Raw genomic sequence first — 19,564 nt, 5'->3', positions numbered from 1 at the left:
TGTTTGATCAAGTATCCTTTGCAACCTTGGAACTCTTCTGTCCTCCTCTGGAATCTTTTCCATCACAGCAGGGTTATTGCTGAGAAACTTGGTGAGATTGAATCCCCCTGCTTTGAGAATATGTTTCAGCTTGGTCGCTGTATTTGCAGCCTCTTCCTCGTGGAGAAAATTTGAATGAAGTCATCCATGTAGAATTGTTTTTGTGATTGAGTCGAACATTTCTGTTGTCTGTTATCCTCTGCACATTTTTGCAGAAAAAAAAATGCGCAGGCGGGATAACAAGTTTCTCTTATAATTAGTCGTTGGTATTTGGATGTCCTCTCATCTTCATTGTCGCTCCACAAAAAACGGAGAACATCTCGGTCTTTTTCCTTGCTTCCAACTTGCATGATCATAACCTCTATGTCTGCTGTCATTGCAAATTTTACTGACGAAACCGTAGAAAAAGTCCATGTAGATTGCACAAAAGGTCCGGTCCCGTTAGCAGCGCATCGTTCAAAGGAACCCCTTTGTATTTTGAGGCAGCATTTGTCATTCGTCATATCTTGTCTGGTTTTTGCTTTTTGATGACGGGATGATGCGGTAGATACCAAATGTTCTTTGCATCCTTGTTCGTAACAGCTGCTATGTATCCCTTATCCATGTCATCAAAGATAATGGTCATATATCTCTGTTTCAGTTGGTTGTCTCTTTCTAATCGCTTCTGCAAGGCGTGCCACTGAATCCTTGCCATGAAGTAGTTGTTGGGCAGTGTGACGTTTTCTCGCCAAGGGAGTCCAATCTCATATCTTCCACCGTTGTGATGTGTGGTCTCTGCCAAAGTCTTTAGTGGTTTCTGGTCCTCTTCATTGTGTCTCTTTGTAGAAACCTGACTAAAGTTGACACCTTAAAAGGTTCAACAGAGATGTAGAGGGTTTTCGTCTAGGTCGTCACTACCTCGCTTAAAATGCTTGAAAAAAGTGATGTTGTGGTTGCTGTTTCTTCATTGTTTGGTTGAAAGTACTCTTGTTGCAAAAGGCGTGTCAATGTCCATCTTAACAGTGTCTAATTCCGTAGGGTGTTCCTGGTTTGGCAGTAGTGCAATTTTTTGGAAAAATAGCCAGAAAAGCATCAACCCCTATGTGTATTCCAATTTTGTTGTCACAAATTTGTGGGAAATTGATTTCTGCCTGATGATCATGGTCTCTACAAAGTCTATTCAATATTTCTACGGGGACAGTTTGCATCTGGAACTCCTCGATGGAGGTTGCGTACACAGGAAGACTTGTTACTGGTTTTGCGCTACGATGTGAACCAATTCCAATCATGACATCAGCTGTTGTCACTGTGTGATCCCCTTGTAGCGAAGCTAGAGGAAGTTCAATATCTTTAGGGACTCTAATTCGAGGAGCATCAGCAAAGTTTTGTGTGATCTGTGTATTATCACTTCCACTGTCCAAAAGTGCATAAGTCTTTATGTTGAAGTTTCTGTAGAAGAGCATGACTGGTATCGCCTGTAGTTGAATAAAAACTCTGACCCATGTGGGTTCCCGATTTTTGCTGCAAGTGTGGTTTTGCACCCGTGTAAGTTTTTGCTGATACATCATTCAGTTCGTTGCTGGTCAGTGATTGAAAGTTGGTGTTATTTCTGTCATTAGGTTGCTGAGGATTGCTGTGCTGCTGATTGGCTGCTGATGCGAGCTGTTTATGCCATAGCTTGGATTACGAGGGTTGGAAATTGTTTTGATTGTATCCCCTTCTGTTGTTGGTATTTGGCGTGTTACTGATTGTTTACGAAAGCTAGGACGTTGTATGTTTGAAGTTTCTACCGTAGTTTGATGCACAGGGTTGTTCCTGGGTTGAAATCCCCTTTTACTCGTTGCTTAGAAATCACTTCTCTGCGAAGTCCTGATGTAGTCTCGATGGAGAGTTGAATGATGAAACTCATTGCATCTGTCTACAAGACATCAAATTTTTTTTATATAGAATCCACTTTCATGTCTCTTCAAGCAATTGACACACAAGTTGTGATGACTCACCAATTGCTGACGGTCAGCTACAGTTTGCTCAGGTATTCCTTGCAGCGACCAAAGATGTGATCCCCAGAGCATAAATGACAAATTGTGCTGGCTTGAAGAATTATGTTGGGAAAGCCGTCCTGGCCTTGGGGAAGCCGTTCAACCTGGTGTCTTCTTTGTGGTCTTTGTGGAGAGAAATCCCCCTCGAAAACCTTTGCATATGTGCTTATCCAATCTGCAAAATCAGCCTAATTGGGTGGCTCTATTCTCATGCTCCTTACATGTTGATTCCAGCGAATCGTCATTGGTGTTGTCAAATTTCCTTGCCAACTTTAACTACCGCAGAAGCTTTTATGTCCGATTCAAAATGGTGAAGTTGAAAAATCTGTACCAAACGTCTGAGGATGGACGCAAAACTTAAAAAGCTACTGAGATCATCCATTCTGGTCTTAGGTCATTGTTCAAGTTGTGTGAGGTACGCACTCACAATTTGCTGCGGCTTTCCAACATTTCTGATGAGTTCCCGAAGTGCCTCCTCATAGAAGTCTCCATTGTAAGAGTAACCACAGATGATGTTTTTTGCTTTGTGAGTTACAGAGTTTTGCAAGTATGTCATTTTATGAACAGTTGAAAGAGCTGGATTGTTGTGAAAGATTGACTGGAAAAACTGTACAATTGATGCCAGATCAAAAGGTCGCCTGAGAAATGGTCAAGACTAATCTTTGGTAGACTTAACGCATTCGTCATCACTTGACGATTGGTCCATTCAGAATTGTGGGGTCGTTGTGGGAACTGTTGCTCAGAAAACTGCTGTGGCATGAAATTTAATTGACGATTTATCTCTCCGTTGGGGCGTTTATCATTTTGTTTGTCTCTGGGAATAAAAGATCCATTTGATTATCGAACAAATGACGTGACTGTTTCTGATCACGTGCTTAGTGATTGTCTGCAATAGGTTGAGTGAAATTGTCAGGCATTGCTTGAGGTTGAAATCCAGGTGTTGTACTGGAATTCCAGTACACAGTGTCTAATAGTTGACCTCTTGAAATATTGAGGGTAGCAAAACCTTGATTTGGAACATTCAAATCAAAAATCGGGCTACTCTGATTTTGTTTAGCCTCTTCACTGAAGCTGCGATGCCCCTGCATCTCACTTTTCATTTTTGGTTTCTGTTGCTGAGCGTTGTAGTTTGCTACACTTGCTCTCTCTTTTTGAAGATCAGGATGACGGTACACCATCATGGTCATCAGAACAGAACACCTCATCCCAGCTCTCAGCGTCTTCACCTGCATTTCCGCATTGGCGTTTTGCGTCTCAATCCATTTGGTTGTTTACGTCTGGTTCCTGAAACAACAGCCTTGCTCCGTAGTTTGTTGGGTTCTTCCGAGGAGTTGTCTGAACAGATGAACTTTTGAGGGTTTGACCCATGAAGCAATCTGATTTTTTGTGAGGTTCTCAGCCATTTGCAATTTCTCCGTGCAGACTCCGTTAATTAATGGCTTACAAAGGTGTGGTTTATACCCGCATTTTTGATCAAAGCTAAGTGTGGCACGATGAAACTCATATATGATAATGAATGAAAAGGTTTGGCATTGAACGTCAAGAAAATTCAATGTTAGAGATATGACTTTTACAGCGATTAAGAATATGAACTCAATAAACATGAACTAAATAACAGGGGGAGGGATTGGGGGCTAGACGGTTACGGACCATTTACAGGCCTGATCATTGCTCTGTTTTGTCTGGATGGGTCCCATCAAAACAGGCACCTCAACCTGAGTCTTCAAAAATGATGGATGTGCCGGAGCAACAGGTTGCTGCCTCTCAAACCGTAATTTGTAAGATAAATATATACAATAACTTTAGTCCAGGTCTACTTTTAAGAAACCTTTTGTGACATTAGGTATTGAGTATTATTTTAATTGCTTTGGCTCCACTTCAATTCTTAACCATAACTTCGACTGGAACTTCGACTGGACTGATACTACTCTCCTCGAGTTTGGACCAAAAATAGGCAATGAAATCAACCTGGGAGTGAAAACAGGCCAAATTATTTTGTCTGCTGCTGTCAGTTGATACACTAAACTGATTTTATAGTCCACAGAGCAACACTTCTTTATGAAAACGGTGGGAGTGACTTATGCTCGTTTGTATAAAAAAGTTTTTCTGATCTAATTTTGTCTCTCGGCAGGGTTTCTTTTAATTACTTGAGCAAACGGTTCTCAAAGGCGCTCTGACATGTTTTTCCAAGGGTCGACGGAGGCATTTTTCTGTCGAGATAATACAAGGGTCGTGGGTCGTGCAGAGATATTCTAATGGAAATTTCTTGTGGAGTTTGTAAATCATAAATAGGCTACCATGATAAACCGAAGAACGGGTTCTCAAAGTCCCTCTTGCTGAAATTGGAAATTTAAAATTTGTTGAAATTTTTCAAAAACAAATAAACGTGGCGGCTTTCGTCATCCTTTTAAAGTGAGATTTTCAATTCAGAGTTTCCTCTTTTTGTTTTACTTGATAGCAATGTGCGATTAAGTACCACTGGTTTTAACCGTTTTTGTGATTAAAAAAATATGCCAAAACTTTTGTCCAAGTCGACTTATAAGAAACATTCTTTGACCAATATTAGATCTGAAGTTGCTTTATAATATAGACACAAAAATTTGATTCTCGTCATACCTCAATGACTTGCGCAAAACGTTGTTCCCGGACATCAATCTTGCGTGGCGAATTGCCCCCTTCAGCTGCAATATCTTGGGTGCGTTCTTCCGGTATGCAAGGACTCAATCCTCCAATTTTTTTCTGAGTATCACTAGTATCTGTACCGTGATCGCCACTTGCAGATAGCATAAATGTACAGTGATGGTAATTGCATTGGTTGTAGTTGACCTCACATGACTTGTTATCTCCTTTTTGTGTGTTTGGTCGTGCTGTCTTTGACAAACTGCTGGCAGATCTAGAAGGCAGTAGACCAGTGCTTTCAATAAGACTGCCATCTCGGGTTTGTCTATTAGTCTCCACTTCAGCATGGATGGGGATATAAGGGGGTACTGTCGGGTCACCACTCAAATCATTCACACCAAGTGCCGGGAACACACCCTCCATCGGGCTGTTCATCGTAGAAAGTTTTACTAAACAGATATCAACTTCGATAAAAAAAATATACACACAAGCTGAAACACGCAAAAAAGGTCCAACAATTTGTATTTGACGGCTGGCCAGAGCTATAAAAATTCATATTTTTATGTATGTTTTAAGGACCTACCGGAGAAATTCAAAAACACATGATACTAGAATGTAACAAGGAGGCTCGGAAATATGCGTTCCCTCAAAATTCTCCGATTCTGACCAACAACATTTTGACTTAATTGTCCAGAAAATGAGGAAGAGACAGAAAACATTCCAGTAATCACTTATAGTTCGAAATTAATTGGTGTATCTATTTAAAAAATCGCTTTAAGCTCAAACCACTATACAAAATAAACAATAACACATTAGAGGGCCGATGATAACTGCCATTAAAGAAGAGACAGACCGAAAAATCAAATAAAAATAACAATCATTACTTACGACCAAAACGCATTGTGTATCATTTTTTTTAAAAAAAAAACCTATGATAAAGTCAAAATATTATCAGATAAAAACTCAACTAAACCAAATGACCTGAATTTCACCATATAAGAAATGGCCCTGTCTTTACTGAAAATGAGACCTGTCATCGTCCAGAAGGCCATACAACTACAAAAAGAACGAATACAGGCAAACATCACAGAGTCATCTAAATTAATTGAGAAAACGGTGAGAAATCACTTAAACTGGCGCATTTCAAAAAAAACATTAACTTTTTTATGAAAACATTTTTTTTTTGAAAAATCATATCAACCATAAACTTTCGACTAAAAACAAGTGAACAGGTAAGTTTTCTACTGCATGCGAAGCTAATTGGACTTGTCATAACTGAGACTAAGCCACAATATTAAAAAAAGAGTTTTGAATTTCAATCATGTGAACAAATGTTGTCTATAAAAAAGAATCTAGAATATAATCAATTGCGCCTCCCTTCAACTCCAATATTAAAATATGTGACTTTTCATCATTGTGATAATCCAACAAGACAGTAAAATTAACAGCAAAATAAGAGTATATCTTTAAAACTAAAATTAAAAATTTTAAAACTTGCAGTATCAACGATGAAAACCATTACTTAAATAATAAAACAGCAACGAAGACTAAATTTTGATTCACTTTCAAAAAACTGCAATCCCTTTTTTGCTGAGAGTTCGCTTAAGGGTTGCAGAAAAAAGATTGGAAGCGGCAAAACTCAGAAACCATTATTTTTTCAACAAATTTTTTGAAAACTCTAAAACATAACAAACGTGAGCTTTCAAACATAAAACCTGTTACTGTTTAGAAAGTCAATTTGACATATTAAATAAAACATTAGCTTTCAAAAACAGTTATCATCTTCAATTGTTGGTGCCTGAGAATCCATTTGGACTTTTCATTTGTGAGACTAAGTGAAAAGCCTACAAATTAGCAAAGAATACATCAGAACTCAAAATTACACAAACAATTTTACGCAAACTTCGTTGAAGTCGAAAAACACTATGCTTCAAAATTTAACAGCTAGAACAAAACTGGTCTTGCTCTTGTTGCTTCTTCATTAAAACAAACAAAAGTTCCAAACGTTTCCAAAAAAGCTTAATTTGACCAAAGAGTCAATATATCAAAAACAAAAAAAAAGAATTTTAGATTCATAATAAATAATGAATATTGGACAGTTTTAATAAATGATGAATGTTTGAACTATTTAGAAACTCAGAAAAAAATTCACTGAAAATGTTTCAGGTTTTTTATCTATCTTTTTCAACCATTTTGAAACTGTACAATAACACCACAAACCAGAAATGCGTGATACTCTACTCTACGAAAAATTTTGACAAGTTTTAGAACTACTCATATTACACATATTAACGCCTCTATTGGCTATCATTGTCTTCAATTCGTTCACAATAGCTGTTGCTTGTTTCCATTTGTAAACCGAAGGAATCATATCGTCAACGTAGAACGTCAGCGCTACCAAAAACTTTTTCAGGAAAAGATCAATTGCAGACCGCTGCAACGCATAAATTGCAAATTTAGGGGAGGATAACATATCTCTTAGTATATTACGATTGCACTGATGTCATCAATTAACATTTTTATTACTCCAAGTTAACGTAAGATAGTGTCGCTGCTCTTCTGGCTCTTAAAATCGTGAAAACCTTTCTTCAATGTTTTCGGACCAATCTAGTTTTTTTGAATCTCGTAATTAGGTTCGTCTATTTCGGCAGAAGATCCGTTCTTTATAGTAAGTTGTCATTTAGACAATCTCCTCGATACTCCCTCGTGGCCTTAAAGTTGATGTACCGTACGGTACGTTCTGTTCAGCGGTACTAAGGAAACCTGAGAAAAATAAACACGAAGTTTATAATCTAAGGGCTTTATCAATATGCACGAAATTTTACCAAACATCACAGTGCGTTCGCTCAAAAATATGAACTTTGAACTCCCACAAGAGAGATCAGGATAGCGCTTACTGAGCTCATTATGCAGATTAACGTGTCCATGATGAGATCCTTTTAATTGCTTCCTACAATTTTCACTGTGTCAATACTGGTTTACCTGCCAGCCCATTTTGAAATGGCAATTTCAAACGGTGGTTTGAGCTGGTTCCATGAACTTCAATCTGCATTCTAGTCCTGGTGAACATTAGCAAGTCTTTGTTTATTCAAATTTTTGAGGACAAATCGCACACGGATTTTGTGTCAAATTCTTTTCCATTAAAGGAGTACACTCGCATGGGGAGCAAGTTGTAATGGAAATTTTATTGAAAGCATTTTGTAAATGGGCTAAAATAGTGTAATTATTGCGTGCCTCAGATTGAATAGTTTTTTTCGTGTTGAAAGATGGAATGTTATCTATGAGTTGGTCACTTAGATTTGCAGGTTCTCATGAGGTATCTTACAAATAAGTTTTTGAAACAGAGGTTTGGCTTCTATGTAACGGCTACTCTCCCAATCGGTTGCGACGAGGAAAATTTTACACCGACCAGTTCATTTAAGTGGTTCAAAATCTGTCCGGATATTCTGTTTTGGCAGTTCGCGTTTGTAACTGTATATCAGCTAAGTTCTTACCTTTGCATTACAATTCGTTTGACTATTTGCTAACCTTAGTTATTTCAAAATTGAATCAGACTGGATTGCTACAGATCATACAATACGGGATCTCTATATGTATCCAGTTCAATCTGATAGAAAAAAAATCGAAGACAAACATATATTGCGAAGACCTGTTTATGCAAAAAAATTGAATGTTAGTTTTGCGTTTTGTACTCGTAACAGTTGAATTGCAGCTACAATAATTAGTAGATACAAGACATAGAAACAAATAATATACTGATGAAGTGTAATTTTAATACAAGACAGAGTAACAATTTACTGCTCAAGAATAATTAAAACGCAAGACACATTAACACGTTATTTACTGCTCAAGACCGTCTATTTTTGCAATAATTTTCTCGGTTATATGCAGACAGCCGTTTTCTGTGGCTAATGCTGTTGAGTCTGCATACGTTGCTGGTGTTACTTCCCCCTTTTTCAACACATCACGTGACTATGAATGTACTTGTAACTATAACAAGAACTGGGACTATTACGATGACCAATAGACAACCAATACAAAAGAGTTTTCCCTATCTCACTTTTTATGCTGATGCATTTCACTACGCATATTGAGAAAAACTCAGCTTCAACATCACTGGCCCTGATTTCATTCGTGAATTGGTAGTACTAGGGCAAACTTCACAAAAGGCCTCCTGTAGACTCCGTCCTACGTTTGAACAGTTGCCGATCGAATCACTCAGTCAGAACCTGAAATTGTTTCCGTTACTCGACCAAGTTTGCAACCCGTTCTTTGTCACTATCTTCGATCAACAAACGAGATCACCTTGGTGCAGATTCCTGTCAGAATCGCATTTCCATTTGTTTCGATTGCTCAAAGTTGGCAGATACACTTTTCAGAATCTGTCCCAGATGAGATTTGAGTAAGCTTGATGAATCAATATATTTTGACCTTTCATTTGTGGTGGCTATACTGCCTTGAGTGTTAAGTTTCCCACTGAAGGCACAATGTGAAGAAGTTCGTGTTGCTTTGGACACTTTATGGTCCGGCTGTGTTTGTATTGATAGTACAATCATTATTTTCTCTTGTTTTTTTTGTTTTTGTATTGTTCAGAAAAGCAGAACTTTTGTGTCGTTAGCAGAACCCAAATCTCACTCACTTTGCAGCTTCTCCGGCCTTTTCCATTCTTCCAATATGACAGAAATCTTTTGATACATAGTCAAATCTCTCTGCTTCTGTTGCAGATACGATCTGTTTTTCGAGTCGACTTGTTTGCTGCATTCCTTCCGATCACTTTTTCGTCGAGGACAAGTGTTTTTCCAGTGCAGCTTTCAGGGCCACTTCCCTTCTAAACTCAATGCCAATCTCTTTCTGAGTTCTTTCCTTCTAGATTGCAGATTTGTCATGTTTCTGTGAATTTTTTCTTTTTCGTTGTATGCGTAGACATTAATTTCCAAAGTAACATCTTGAAATTTATGGCAGCAAGATGGGCGATGGAAAGTTCTACTTTCTTTTTTTCGAAACTTTTGACATAATCCGTGTTGGTGCATCAATGTTGTGGCCGCTTTTTGGTACTTTCAACTAAGTATCATCGCCGCCCTCTCCGTATTAATAATTTCTTTATCGGCCTCACAAAGGACTGTATTGAGACATTTGGTATGGTTGAAAGTCGGTTTCAAATTGCCAATTTTTCTCGGAACAGCCTATAAATAAAAATCCAGCCTTCACATTTTCGGCTCCCAATTGTGGCCGAAATGTATTGTTTACTTAAAAACATCTCAGCAACTAAGAACGGTAGCATTGAAATTCGGAGGTTGCATAGATACTAGCGATATACACATTATCTTATGAAATGAGTTTAATCTGACAGACAGTGAGTGCGTCTCCCTTTTAGTTTCAAATAAAGTTCTTAAAACATGGGAAAACTTTTTGAAATTGAAAAGCTCCAAAATTATTGAATCAGATGTGACCAAACTCGGCAGTGTCTGACACCGGTATGTGAATTATCACATGAAGAAAGAATGAACTAAACTAATTAAATATACTCGGATAAACACGATGGAGTTAAAACTGCAACATCCAGACAAATGTCAAATATGATTTAAAAAATACAGACAACAATAATCAAATTGTTTGCTTTCTTTGCCAGTTTTTACCTTGATGAAACATGGACGCATACTCAAGATTCAGAGAGTGTACTACCAATTACGGGTTTAAAATCATCAAATTTTCACATTATTTTTCTCATATTCACAAATATCCAGACAATAATCAGTCGTGATCAGACCGGTGATGCGAAGCTTATCTAACAAGATCTTGCATTCTTCTTGCAAATTAGTCTTAACTTCCGAAATGCTAACTGGAGGCGCTGATTATGTTGGAAAGAGACTTACAATATCTTGGATGATAACTGTCGGTAATAGACAAGAGTTCTCTTGAAAACTGTAATATAGATACTATCAAAATTGTGTTTACATGAAACTTCTGTAACACTACAAAATGAGGAAACTTCTGTTTCTTCAGATCTAGTGCAAATATATATGATAATATTTTTCAATTGGATAGAGTAAGGGATTATAAGTGGAAAAAAGGATAAATTTTAATATGTTTATTATCTGGTGCTTCTGTTGATTTTCCGTGGATTGGACAGTAATAAAAACCAAAATAATCCAATGTTGCAAGTATTTTTACGATTATTTCTCCTCTAGATAGCGTTTCACATTGCTCAGTGACTACTTATGCTGTCTGGTTTCGTTTATTTTATTCTTTGCTATACTGTAGTGAAATGAGGAAATGGCGACATTTTCCCATTAGGATGGCTGCAAACAAGAAACTGAAACATGCATATCTGAAACTGGACTATTGCTTTTTTTTTGTATCAAAGCCAATTTTAGCAATGTGTAAAGCCCAATTCGTCCTAAGTGGGCTAATGCTCAAAAAACATTGGTTTTTTTTCTAAGAAAAAAAGGCAAAATTATCATTTTTTACTGTTCCGTATAGTCTGCTCAGTTTCAGGAAAAATTTAAGGATAAAACGGAAGTTCATTCGAAGATGATATATTTCTGACATTCTTTGAAGGGAGTGTCTAGCATTGATGGCAAGTTACTGAAACCATAAAACTGCCTATACGCAAGCCCAATAAGGTAGGTATATGCAACCAAAAACGAGACAGCGGCTCAACCATATAACTTTGACTGGCCATCAGCAGTTTATGCTCAGTTTATGATAAAAATGGGTAATGCGTCACCACACACGAAGTTCGTGAAATAATTAATAGTTCATAGCGATTCGGAAGCCAAAAGGTTTTATCCTAGGTGCCTATCCTCCATCAATGTACCATGTAATTGGGGATCCTCATCATCACAGTCCTCCTAAAACCCGAAGCTTTATTTACGTAACTTTTTTTAAGTGAAATTTAGTTCAAAATTGCGGTGCTTTTGGATGCAGTTTTGATTTTGAGAGAGTTGCAGAAGTGTTGAGAAAATCGCTAAGTGCTGAGGTACCCTCTAAGGCTTCCCCAAAACTCAAACAAAAACTGTACTTATGCTCTTTGAGCAATCCAGAATCGATTGACCAAAATTATTTTAGCCGGGCCGAGTTGTCAACGCCAAAAACCGCAAAATTACCTGACGTTGGCGTTGAAAATGTTGAATTTATGTAGGATCTACGCTCAATTCAACGCATTCACCGAGTCTCCTACATAATTTTGTTTTTTAAGCATAGATCTTGCAGAATTTTGCCTTGAAATTAGCGTTGATATTACACAATTTTGCGTTGATTATAACATAGATCTTACAAAAATTGCTTTAAAGAGTGTAGATCATATATTATTTTGAGTTTGATTTAGCGTTGATTATACATAATTTTGCGTTGAATTTAACGTAGATTTTACATAATTTTCCTTGATATAGAGCACATCTTACATAGTTTTGCGTTTAATTTAGCCTTGATCTTATATAATTTTGAATTGAATTTAGTGCAGACCCTCTATAATTCTGCGCTTAAAATCGTAGAACTTACATAATTTTCCATTTGTTATGGCGTGGATCTTTCAAAATTTTGCTTTGATTTTAGCGTAGACCTTAAATTTTTTTCTGGTAAAAAGCGTAGACATTATATAATTTTGCACTGAATTTAGCGTAGATCATAAATAATTTTAGAGTTTTTTAGACACAGATCTTACCCAATTTTGCGTTGAATTTGGCGTAGATCTTACATAAGTTCAACGCTTTCATCTCCCACTCTGCAAAATTATCGTGTTTAAACGTAGATCTAACATATTTTGAGTCTAATTTATTGTAGGTCTCGCATCATTTTGCGTTCAATTTAGCTAGATCTCACAAAATTTTGCGTTCAATTTAACATTGACTTGAAATAATTTGGAGGAGACTAGGTTGAGATTATGTATGTATGTGTGAGAGAGAGATCGGTGAGGGTTGGGTTGGCTATAGTTTTGATGTCAGGGGTAATTGGTAACGTGGGGGTATGGGGTTATTTCTAAGTTTCTGATTTAAGAGTCATTTCAAAAGTGATTTTTTGTCGATTTTTTTCTAGGTTCATGGACAACTCGTTTAAAACTCAAACGTTTTCCATGAAAACCCAAAATTCGGCTAAATGAAACTAATAAGTACAGATTATTAGCAAGAACGCCGCTTAAAAACGCAAAATTTACGCTTAGAAACCGCAAAATTTTGTACAACATGATGTTAGAATTCACTTTATAAAGAGTGAGGTTCTTAAGAAAACTGAGGTTTTGTGTCACAGTGGTAGAAGAGGCTACCAGCATGAAGGAGATCATTGTTTTGAGTCCTATACCAACAGATCTATGCGTTGACATTTTGTAAGATCTACAATCTTAATTAGTCTAATATCTAAATTCAACGTAAATTTATGTAAGATCTGCACTATTTTCAAAGCAAAATTATGTAAAATCTAATCTTAGAAACGTAAAATTATGTAAGATAAGGGTTAATTAGCGTTAACAATTCGGAAATTTACCGCAAATTTCTTACATATTTTAGCTTTTAATGCGATCAATTTACGTCTAAAAATTCAGCGCATTCAACGGAAATTCAAGTACAAACATTGCGTTGAATTTTTTGACATGTCAACTCTAGTTGGTGCTTAGTTACATAATTGTGGTAAAAATCCCCGGCCCAGGTATTTCGATCGGTGTATTTGCAACGGCCTACAAATTAAGCCGCCCCTAATAATGCCATCGTTTTTGAAGCACAGAGAACTAATGAAAAACCTTCAAAAAATTGCATCAAATTATCAAATTTTCATTCAATGAACGTAAAGATGGTCAAAAGATCAACAAATACATTTTAAAATAAAAACAGTTCAGCAAGAAAAAGTTGGATTACAAAGTCAAGTTCTGTGAAAAAAGTTACTCATGTTAACAACTACGAACTCAAATTTGATCTCATTTAATTGAGAACTTTTTGATGTTGAAACCTGTTGAAGAACATTTTACGGTTGAAAAGACTAGTCTGGAAAATTGAGAAAAAATGTTTACATTCTAGGAACAAATGCACAAATTGAATCGTCTGCTGATTGCTCTTAAATAACAAGGAGGCTCCAAAATATGCGTTTGTACATAATGTTCCGACCCCGTTCAGACCCATTCTTAGCTTTAATATCTACCGAATTAAGTTGAGATAAGAAAAAGTCAAAAAATATATAGTATGGTTGTGCTTTTTAATTTGAATTTTGACGTATTCTCAAAATAGAACAAACGTATATAACAGTTAGCTCAAACTGCTTCCACTAGACAAAACTGGACACCATCAATATTTGAACGCAGTATTAAACATTACTTTCAGTTACCAAAGAAATTAACTAATACAATTTCTCGAGCGGAAAAAACAATGAATTGGTCAAGTAAAAACCCAAATTTGTCAAACATTAAAAATGAGCATCTAACTTGAATTTCTAATTTTCAAACCAGACATCAAGCGTAGTCAATCAAGAAACAAAGTCTCAAGCCTATCTAGTTTATTTTATCTAGATTTTGCAACCTCAAATTAATTTATTGAAATAATTTTGTCAAACAATTGACAGAAAAAGTTTGCAGGTAACGATTTAAAAAGACAAAAACAAAAACATGGACAAAAAAAAACCAAAAATGGCTAATTTGCGATACTCGAGACTCTTTTGAAATCTAGCGGCGTCAAAGGTTAAAACAAAACAAGCATCCTGACATTAAGACACGCAACCGTACTTAAAAACTGAATCATTGAATCTACAATTAAAAATTGTAAATAGCGATCAAATGACACAAATAATACTAAAAAAAGCAAATACCAACAAATGAAGGCAACACTCAAAAAACGACGAAAAATTTCAAAAGAAACTGCTGTTTTAGTTAGACGAAGCTGTTAAAAACTCAGAAACTGAAAGTGGCCTTTATATTTAAAAAAAAGTGTGCCAAAGTTTTCAACGTAAATCTAAAAAAGGATAGAAAATTCAATACGTTTGACTAGAAAACAGCTGGAAAAAGTCATTAATGAGATTGATATTAGAGTCAAAGATTAAGAGATTAAAGAGACAAAAAATCTATTAAATTAAGGCAATTTTCAAAAATTATTTTCCATTTACGGAGACAAAACTATTCAAAACAGAGAAGTTTAATTTTTTCTAATAAGTTACTTAAGCCTTGATAGCAATCTCAGTGGTACTCAATAATTGGAGATGAATGGTCAAAAGACAATAAAAACAAAAACTAGTCAAAATTAAAAAAAATTTCCTCAAATTTCCCATAAAAACGCTGTGAAAAATATATAAAAACCAAAACTCTTGAGGTAAAATGATTTACATATATATACATATATATATATACATATATATATATATATGTATATATATATATATTTATATATATATATATGTATAGAAAATTCATATATATATATATATATATATATACATATATATATTTATATATATATATATAAATATATATATATATATATATATGTATATATATATATATATATATATATATATGCTGACATATAATTATATATATACCATGTAATTAGGGATCCTCATCATCACAGTCCTCGTAAAATCCGTAGCTTTATTTACGTAACTTTTTTTAGTGAAATTTAGATCAAAATTGCGGTGTTTTTTATGCAGTTTTGATTTTGAGAGATTTGCAGAAGTGTTGAGAAAATCGCGAGGTGCTGAGAAGCCCTCTAAGGCTTCCCCAAAACTCAAAGAAAAACACTGTATTTATGCTCTTTGAGCAATCTAGAATCGATTGACCAAAATTATTTTAGCGGGGCCGAGTTGTCAACGCCAAAAACCGCAGAATTACCTTACGTTGGCGTTGAAAATGTTGAATTTGTGTAGGATCTACGCTCAATTCAACGCATTCACCGAGTCTCCTACATAATTTTGTTTTTTAAGCATAGATCTTGCAGAATTTTGCCTTGAAATTAGCGTTGATATTACACAATTTTGCGTTGATTATAACATAGATCTTACAAAAATTGCTTTAAAGAGTGTAGATCATATATTATTTTGAGTTTGATTTAGCGTTGATTATACATAATTTTGCGTTGAATTTAACGTAGATTTTACATAATTTTCCTTGATATAGAGCACATCTTACATAGTTTTGCGTTTAATTTAGCCTTGATCTTATATAATTTTGAATTGAATTTAGTGCAGACCCTCTATAATTCTGCGCTTAAAATCGTAGAACTTACATAATTTTCCATTTGTTATGGCGTGGATCTTTCAAAATTTTGCTTTGATTTTAGCGTAGACCTTAAATTTTTTTCTGGTAAAAAGCGTAGACATTATATAATTTTGCACTGAATTTAGCGTAGATCATAAATAATTTTAGAGTTTTTTAGACACAGATCTTACCCAATTTTGCGTTGAATTTGGCGTAGATCTTACATAAGTTCAACGCTTTCATCTCCCACTCTGCAAAATTATCGTGTTTAAACGTAGATCTAACATATTTTGAGTCTAATTTATTGTAGGTCTCGCATCATTTTGCGTTCAATTTAGCTAGATCTCACAAAATTTTGCGTTCAATTTAACATTGACTTGAAATAATTTGGAGGAGACTAGGTTGAGATTATGTATGTATGTGTGAGAGAGAGATCGGTGAGGGTTGGGTTGGCTATAGTTTTGATGTCAGGGGTAATTGGTAACGTGGGGGTATGGGGTTATTTCTAAGTTTCTGATTTAAGAGTCATTTCAAAAGTGATTTTTTGTCGATTTTTTTCTAGGTTCATGGACAACTCGTTTAAAACTCAAATGTTTTCCATGAAAACCCAAAATTCGGCTAAATGAAACTAATAAGTACTGATTATTAGCAAGAACGCCGCTTAAAAACGCAAAATTTACGCTTAGAAACCGCAAAATTTTGTACAACATGATGTTAGAGTTCACTTTATAAAGAGTGAGGTTCTTAAGAAAACTGGGGTTTTGTGTCACAGTGGTAGAAGAGGCTACCAGCATGAAGGAGATCATTGTTTTGAGTCCTATACCAATAGATCTAAGCGTTGACATTTTGTAAGATCTACAATCTTAATTAGTCTAATATCTAAATTCAACGTAAATTTATGTAAGATCTGCACTATTTTCAAAGCAAAATTATGTAAAATCTAATCTTAGAAACGTAAAATTATGTAAGATAAGGGTTAATTAGCGTTAACAATTCGGAAATTTACCGCAATTTTCTTACATATTTTAGCTTTTAATGCGATCAATTTACGTCTAAAAATTCAGCGCATTCAACGGAAATTCAAGTACAAACATTGCGTTGAATTTTTTGACATGTCAACTCTAGTTGGTGCTTAGTTACATAATTGTGGTAAAAATCCCCGGCCCAGGTATTTCGATCGGTGTATTTGCAACGGCCTACAAATTAAGCCGACCCTAATAATGCCATCGTTTTTGAAGCACAGAGAACTAATGAAAAACCTTCAAAAAATCGCATCAAATTATCAAATTTTCATTCAATGAACGTAAAGATGGTCAAAAGATCAACAAATTCAATTTAAAATAAAAACAGTTCAGCAAGAAAAAGTTGGATTACAAAGTCAAGTTCTGTGAAAAAAGTTACTCATGTTAACAATTACGAACTCAAATTTGATCTCATTTAATTGAGAACTTTTTGATGTTGAAACCTGCTGAAGAACATTTTACGGTTGAAAAGACTAGTCTGGAAAATTGAGAAAAAATGTTTACTTTCTAGGAACAAATGCACAAATTGAATCGTCTGCTGATTGCTCTTAAATAACAAGGAGGCTCCAAAATATGCGTTTGTACATAATGTTCCGACCCCTTTCAGACCCATTCTTAGCTTTATTATCTACCGAATTAAGTTGAGATAAGAAAAAGTCAAAAAATATATAGTATGGTTGTGCTTTTCAATTTGAACTTTGACGTATTCTCAAAATAGAACAAACATATATAACAGTTAGCTCAAACTGCTTCCACTAGACAAAACTGGACACCATCAATATTTGAACGCAGTATTAAACATTACTTTCAGTTACCAAAGAAATTAACTAATACAATTTCTCGAGCGGAAAAAACAATGAATTGGTCAATTAAAAACCCAAATTTGTCAAACATTAAAAATGAGCATCTAACTTAAATTTCTAATTTTCAAACCAGACATCAAGCGTAGTCAATCAGGAAACAAAGTCTCAAGCCTATCTAGTTTATTTTATCTAGATTTTGCAACCTCAAATTAATTTATTGAAATAATTTTGTCAAACAATTGACAGAAAAAGTTTGCAGATAACGATTAAAAAAGACAAAAACAAAAACATGGACAATAAAAAACCAAAAATGGCTAATTTGCGATACTCAAGACTCTTTTGAAATCTAGCGGCGTCAATGGTTAAAACAAAACAAGTACCCTGATATTAAGACACGCAACCGTACTTAAAATCTGAATCATTGAATCTACAATTAAAAATTGTAAATAGCGATCACATGACACAAATAATACTAAAAAAAGCAAATACCAACAAATGAAGGCAACACTCAAAAAACGACCAAAAATTTCAAAAGAAACTGCTGTTTTAGTTAGACGAAGCTGTTAAAAACTCAGAAACTGAGAGTGGCCTTTATATTTAGAAAAAAGTGTACCAAAGTTTTCAACGTAAATCTAAAAAAGGCTAGAAAATTCAATACGTTTGACTGGAAAACAGCTGGAAAAAGTCATTAATGAGATTGATATTAGAAGTTAATTATTAAAAGTTCCTCAAATTTCCCATAAAAACGCTGTGTAAATTACATAAAAACCAAAACTCTTAAGGTAAAATGATTTTCATTTATATATATATATATATATATATATATATATATATCAATCCATATATATCTATATATAATATATATATATATATATATATATATATATATGTATATATATATATATATATATATATATATTTATATATATATATATGTATATATATAAATAATTCATATACATATATATATATATATATATATATATATATACATAAATATATATATATATATATATATATATATATATGAATTATTTATATATATATGTATATACATATATATATACATATATATATATATATATATATTATATATATATATATATATATATATATATATATATATATATAAAAATCATTTTACCTCAAGAGTTTTGGTTTTGCGTATTTTACACAGCGTTTTTATGGGAAATTTGAGGAAATTTTTTTAAAATTTTGACTAGTTTTTGTTTTTATTGTCTTTTGACCATTCATCTTCAATTATTGAGTACCACTGAGAATGCTATCAAGGCTCAAGTAATTTATTAGAAAAAATTAAACTTCTCTGTTTTGAATAGGTTTTGTCTCCGTAAATGGAAAATAATTTTTGAAAAGGCCACTTTCAGTTTCTGAGTTTTCTTTTTTTGTCTTTTCTTATATTCTCATAAATAATCTCTTCGGTAATCTTAGTGGCTTAGAGGTTTCTTTTTTAACAGCTTTTTGAGTGTTGCCTTTATCTAGATTTTGCAGCCTCAAATTATTTTATTGAAATATTTTTGTCAAACAATTGACAGAAAAAAGTTTGCAGATAACGATTAAAAAAGACAAAAACAAAAACATGGACAATAAAAAACCAAAAATGGCTAATTTGCGATACTCGAGACTCTTTTGAAATCTAGCGGCGTCAAAGGTTAAAACAAAACAAGTACTCTGACATTAGGACACGCAACCGTACTTAAAAACTGAATCATTGAATCTACAATTAAAAATTGTAAATAGCGGTCAAGTGACACAAATAATACTAAAAAAATCAAATACCAGTAAATGAAGGCAACACTCAAAAAACGACCAAAAATTTCAAAAGAAACTGCTGTTTTAGTTAGACGAAGCTGTTAAAAAAGAAACCTCTAAGCCACT

The 19,564-nt window shown here is 34.4% G+C and overlaps 2 protein-coding genes across 3 annotated transcripts in view; one reads left to right on the top strand and one right to left on the bottom strand.

The window, feature by feature from the left end:
- Window positions 1-19,564, top strand: part of LOC142339444 (uncharacterized) — a 512,010-nt gene that overhangs the window by 181,065 nt on the left and 311,381 nt on the right. The gene's annotated exons all lie outside the window — the stretch shown is intronic.
- LOC142340077 (uncharacterized) overlaps window positions 1-19,564 on the bottom strand; it is a 92,292-nt gene that overhangs the window by 9,059 nt on the left and 63,669 nt on the right. The window contains exons 1-2 of one of the 2 annotated variants that reach the window (XM_075390490.1): window positions 10,550-10,907; window positions 4,674-5,125 (exon numbers count right to left, since the gene is read on the bottom strand). In XM_075390490.1, the coding sequence (XP_075246605.1) occupies window positions 4,674-5,111 (438 nt within the window). In that variant the 5' untranslated portion in view covers window positions 5,112-5,125; window positions 10,550-10,907. Of the gene's footprint in view, window positions 1-4,673; window positions 5,126-10,549; window positions 10,908-19,564 lie in introns of those variants that run through there. The other variant, XM_075390489.1, reaches the window with a different exon arrangement.

The sequence above is a fragment of the Convolutriloba macropyga genome, chromosome 5, assembly GCF_964194025.1.
Source record: "Convolutriloba macropyga chromosome 5, txConMacr16.3, whole genome shotgun sequence".
Classification (NCBI taxonomy): domain Eukaryota; kingdom Metazoa; phylum Xenacoelomorpha; order Acoela; family Convolutidae; genus Convolutriloba; species Convolutriloba macropyga.
The sequence above is the reverse complement of the archived record's forward strand: the minus strand, read 5'-3'. Positions and strand labels throughout refer to the sequence as shown.